This window comes from Ammodytes marinus (assembly GCF_949987685.1).
Source record: "Ammodytes marinus genome assembly, contig: scaffold_85, whole genome shotgun sequence".
Classification (NCBI taxonomy): Eukaryota; Metazoa; Chordata; class Actinopteri; order Uranoscopiformes; family Ammodytidae; genus Ammodytes; species Ammodytes marinus.
The window spans coordinates 17501-22500 of NW_027648347.1; the positions used below are offsets into that span (position 1 = coordinate 17501).

The 5000-nt window shown below is 39.5% G+C and overlaps 1 protein-coding gene across 1 annotated transcript; it reads left to right on the top strand.

Moving 5' to 3' along the window:
• Positions 1-1552: 1552 nt before the first annotated feature.
• LOC307270662 (uncharacterized protein) lies at positions 1553-4596 on the top strand. Its single transcript, XM_080054546.1, has 4 exons — positions 1553-1733; positions 1913-2081; positions 2421-2548; positions 2836-4596. The coding sequence occupies exons 1-4, from the start codon at positions 1593-1595 to the stop codon at positions 3151-3153; spliced, it is 756 nt and encodes a 251-aa protein (XP_079910672.1). The 5' UTR covers positions 1553-1592; the 3' UTR covers positions 3154-4596.
• The last annotated feature ends 404 nt before the right edge of the window (positions 4597-5000 follow it).

The following is a 5000-nucleotide window of genomic DNA, read 5'->3' on the forward strand; positions in this document are numbered from 1 at the left end:
ATCTCTGTTACTGTTGATATGTTTTTCATATTAATTAGTTCAAGACAAGTAATCAAACCAACTAACTAACCACTATTTTTTCCTGTTCCTTTAGGATGGAGCAGGCAACTGTTAGGGTGAAATATAAGGACAGAAAGAAGTACTTCTTCCTAACATCACCTTTTAAATTCGAAGTCTTTTTGGAAAGTGGTAAGAGAAAACATTGCATATGCAGCCTTTATTATAAAATATTGTTACCAATGCATGTTTTTGTGTGTTACCACTACTTATGTAGGCTATAGTATGGTCAGTGTTAATATGACTTAAATGTCTTTTAAAGTTGCCAAGAAGTTTGATCTACCCACCCTGGATATTAAAGTCTATGATGAAACCAGGACCGAAATCGATGATGAGGCATTCGAATACATTCTAAAACAACAGGATATTGGGGTCTTAGAAATTGTGACCCCAACAGCAAGTGCTGATGGTAAAATAACTTTACTTTTTAACTTCTAGATATAAGTCTTTTAAACATCTCAGCAATGACATACCGTGCACATTTAACCTTGTCTGAGTTGTGCAGCTCATGCTGTAAACATTTTGTGTCCCATGAAACATTATTTTGTAGATTCCTTCAGTTCTAGCACAATTTGGGATGGTGAGGCTTCCTTCAGTTCTGGTACACTTGGCGATGGTGAGCCTTCATCAGGATCTGATGACACAGCAATCGTGATCAGAAATCCCTCAGAAAAAAATCATGAAGAGGATCGCCGTCTGGGTCGAGTAAGATCAATAGATTGTTTATGTCTTTTTTGTAACTTTGTTGCAACCATATATATGCTCTTGTTAATCTGTGTACTCTGTGTGTTCTCTGTGTACTGTCAATTGTCAATCACCTCTCCCAAGATGATTGAGGACATCCTCAAGAGTAGCCCTGGAGGTGATAAGATCACACATGAGTATGCTCGCACAAAAACATTGTCAGATGTCAGAAGACGTGACCTAGTGAAGATACTAGTTGCACATCTGACAAATGAGCATGGGTAAGTTTTTTTTCATAAACTCACAAGACCGATATTAAATGAATCTTAGTTGTATTTTGGACAGGATGGTAATTTGATTTGTGTGTATAGCACAAGCCCCCCTAGGAGATTGAAGGAGGAATACGCCAAAGGAATCATCTGCCTTTTTCCTTACTTGGCTGACCCCCGGAGCAAGCTTGGCTATGTAAGTTACTCCTGCTTTTCTGGTGAAATGGTTTCAAATCAGTCACGTATTTATGGGTGAAAATGTATATTTATATTTACATGTGTTTCCCCTTATTTTCAAAGGAACATTTTTATAATGCTGAAGATGGAAGTGGGTATTTGGCTTGGAGAATCAAAACTCTGCAGAAAGAGGTGTCCGAGGGGCGACTGAAACGGCCACGACAACTTCAAACAGGCCAGTGATTAATTTGGAACTTGACCACTCGTTTATTTGGTCTAGGTTTTCTTTCGAGTATTAAACTGGCATGTTGTCCCAAACCTTTAGGTGGGCCAACTTCACACAGGGATCCATTGAAAGAAGACATCCAGTGGGACGAACAGCAGTGTCAAGAAGCAATTGCCCTGATGAAGCATTCTACAGATGAAGTTGTAGTGAAGGAGAAAATGAGGCTAACCCTGGCCTATCGTCAGAAGTTGCTGCACGATCCTGAGAACTCAGCCGACATCCTATCTGTTTTTCCTCGTTTCTTGGACATTCCAGGTTTGGTGAGTAATACTGTTATAAAAAAAACAAGAACTACAAAGTAACGGTTTGTGTAATTTGTTATTGTTTGTTTTGTCAGACAGAATGTAAATTTATCTTTCTTTACTTTTACATGTTTTGCTATCTGCCGAACCTGATCAGACTTCAGACTTACACTAAATGTCTTTGCCATGTCTTGTAGATTGATCAAGATTTCAGGAGTCTTTTTGGTGACGCAACCTCTGCAAAGATGTTGGAGAAGTGGACCACCAACTTTCAAGCAAAGGTTGTTACTCAGTGTCGTGGACTTACACTGACTGGAGATGTACAAGACCTCATCCAAAATGCTGAAGCCACTGAAGTAGATGATGGTAATGTTTTCTCCTTCGACTATTCTAGATGGAATGGGGATAACCATTTTATTGTGCATTAAGGCACATTTTGCCACTCACAAAGTTACTGGAGTTATATGTACATATCAACCTGTTGCCTTGAGAAACGGAAGTGGCTCCTGTCATTGACATGTGAAATCATTGGGAATACAGTAATTGAACTGGACAAAGTTGTTTTTGTAGTTTCCTACTCAAAACTCATGTCATCGATCCTTTTGCAGGCTTTATTGGTTATGGATAATCCGTCTGCAGCTCTGTCTTTAAATCTGAATCAATATGAAATGCTTAACTGTTCTGTTTTTGTTATATTTTCCCCAGGCTGGGACAGTGACATGTCATCAATGCTGTTGCTGGTTCACCTTCTGCCACCTTCAAGCCAAGGCCGAAAAAGACCAGGGAAAATCTCAGCCAGACAAGCATGCGATAGTCTTGTAAAATTCATCAAGGTGAGCTTTGTGTGGAACACAAAGGGCTGGAAAATACTTCCTCTTTTATTATGCTAATAGTGCTGGGCCATTGGGTAACGCTTAAATAACTAACAAAAGGTGGCCACACACGTTGCATAACACTGACCTTTTTTGCATTTACGTGTTTCGACGTTGTCTTCAGAGTGTTTTACAGCGTATGCGCTAATAAGTGTTATGCTTAGTGTGCCCTCTTCTTTTTACTCTTATTGTAACTTTGTAAGAATCCAAAACATAATAAATGACCATGCCTCCTTATTCAACCACAGATTGGGACCAGCATCCAAGGACACCTTGACAACATCTCTGGGAGTCTCCAGCCATACCTACTTGCTGTTGGTGCCAAGAAGAGCATGATCGAGTCTTACTACATCGTGATCGACAAACATGCTCTACCCTGTAAGACCTCAACTGCAGTTGCTTGTGTTGATGAACTTTTCAAAGCACATTTCGTCTTTGGCACAAGATACTGTCAGGAATTGACCAATGTGTACACCTTTCTGCAAACCACTGTCTATGACGTAGATGTGGAAAACACCAAGGTAAATCCTAGAGTTGCAGAGTTGAGGGCCAGGATGCTGAAGTAAACTCCTATGATCTGCTTCATTTGTGCAAGATGTCATGCCAATGTCAATGCCTTGATTAAGCACTTTAAGTTGGTTCATGGTCTTTGTCCCGGAAAAACTCTCAGGTTAAAATGTGCTCAAAGGGGTTGTGCACATGTATATAATAGTTTTTCTGGATTACGAAAGCATCTCACTAGGTGTTCTTTGCGTGACAGTTCAAGTGTTAATGAAAGTTCATCTTCAGCCAGTGCCGTTTCCGTTGGGGATGTAGACCTTTTACCACATGAAAATGTAGCTTGTGAATCTGAACTCCTTCAAAAAAATATAGTAAAAAGTTGTGCGACAATTGTTGCAGAACTGAAAGTTGCTGGGGTAGCAGAGACCACCATTAATAATGTTGTCAACTCTGTTGGTGAGGTTATTGATGACATACAAAACGAAACTCTAGTGTCAGTGAAAAACGGTTTATCTTTACAGGAACCAATGAAAAGTGTTGTGGAATCTCAAATTGATCAGTCATTCCAAAAAATTGAAAATCCATTCTTGGCATTTAACTCTGAAAGCAAGAGAATGCAGTACTTTTCTGAGCAATGGGGGAAAATTGATCCAGTCGAATATGTCCTTGGGACAAGGTTTGCTACCAGACGTAATACGACAACTGGGTCATTTTCTCAAGTTGTTGTCCGAGATAAGTTTACATATATTCCCATTCTTGAGACGTTGCGGTTCATTTGTAAGCATCCTAATATCAATGACTTTTTAAGTAGAGATTGGGAAAAGAAAGAAACGTTTCTCTACGATATACAGGATGGAGAATTCTTTAAAAGTCATCCCCTTTTCTTGAAGCAAAAGCATGCGTTTCAGATCCAGCTCTTTTTTGATGAGTTTGAGTGTTCAAACCCCCTTGGGTCCAAGCGTGGAATACACAAGTTAGGAGCCATCTATTTTACGTTGAGAAATATTTCTCCAAAATATAACTCAAATTTACTTGGCATCCATTTGGTTTCGTTATTTCACGCACAAGACATCAAAACTTATGGATTTGATAAGATCCTTGAGCCACTGGTCAAGGATATATCTCGTCTTGAAACTGAAGGAGTTCAGATTCCCCTTTTTGATCATGCTGTTTACGGAACCATCATTCAAGTTACAGGAGACAACCTTGGTATCCATTCTTTATTTGGTTTTGTAGAATCGTTCAGTGCTCGTTATTGTTGTCGTTTTTGCCTACTGGAGAAGGAAGATTTTCAAACGGAGTTCAGTGAAGATAGCAGTAAGATCTCACTTCGAACCAAAGAACTTCACGCAGAACATTGTGAAGTTATCAAGAGTAACCCTCATCTTCCTTATGTTATGGGCGTGAAAAAGTCGTGCCTTTTAAATTCCTTGCAATATTTTCATACGGCGACAAATTTTTCAGTTGATATCATGCACGACATATTTGAAGGGGTTGCCCAATTTGAGATGAAGCTCCTTCTACAACACTTGGGTAACAATTACACAACACCGGCAGAAATACACAGACGAATTCAGAGTTTCAATTATGGTCGCTTGGAACAGTGCAACAAACCTCCAGGTGTTAATTTAGTTGAGGGTTCTAATGACTTAAGCCTTAATGCTACACAAAGCTGGTGTTTGCTGCGCCACCTCCCGATCATATTCGGGGATCTTGTTTGTTCAAGTGACCAAAACTGGTATCTATTCATTTTACTGCTTCAAATAGTCAGCATAGTTTTGTCTCCAGCCATGTCGAGTGGCATAACTATATATTTGAAGCATCTGATTTCTGAACACCACAGTCTATTCAAGTATTTATATCCCCACAAGAAATTACTGCCCAAACATCATTTCTTAATCCACTACCCAAC

Bases quoted from the DNA above. Each gene is read 5' to 3' on its own strand.
- LOC307270662 (XM_080054546.1), top strand. From the start codon at position 1,593: ATGAAGCATTCTACAGATGAAGTTGTAGTGAAGGAGAAAATGAGGCTA. The intron at 2,082-2,420 runs GTAATGTTTTCT...TATTTTCCCCAG, and splicing joins AGCCACTGAAGTAGATGATG to GCTGGGACAGTGACATGTCA. The intron at 2,549-2,835 runs GTGAGCTTTGTG...ATTCAACCACAG, and splicing joins GTCTTGTAAAATTCATCAAG to ATTGGGACCAGCATCCAAGG.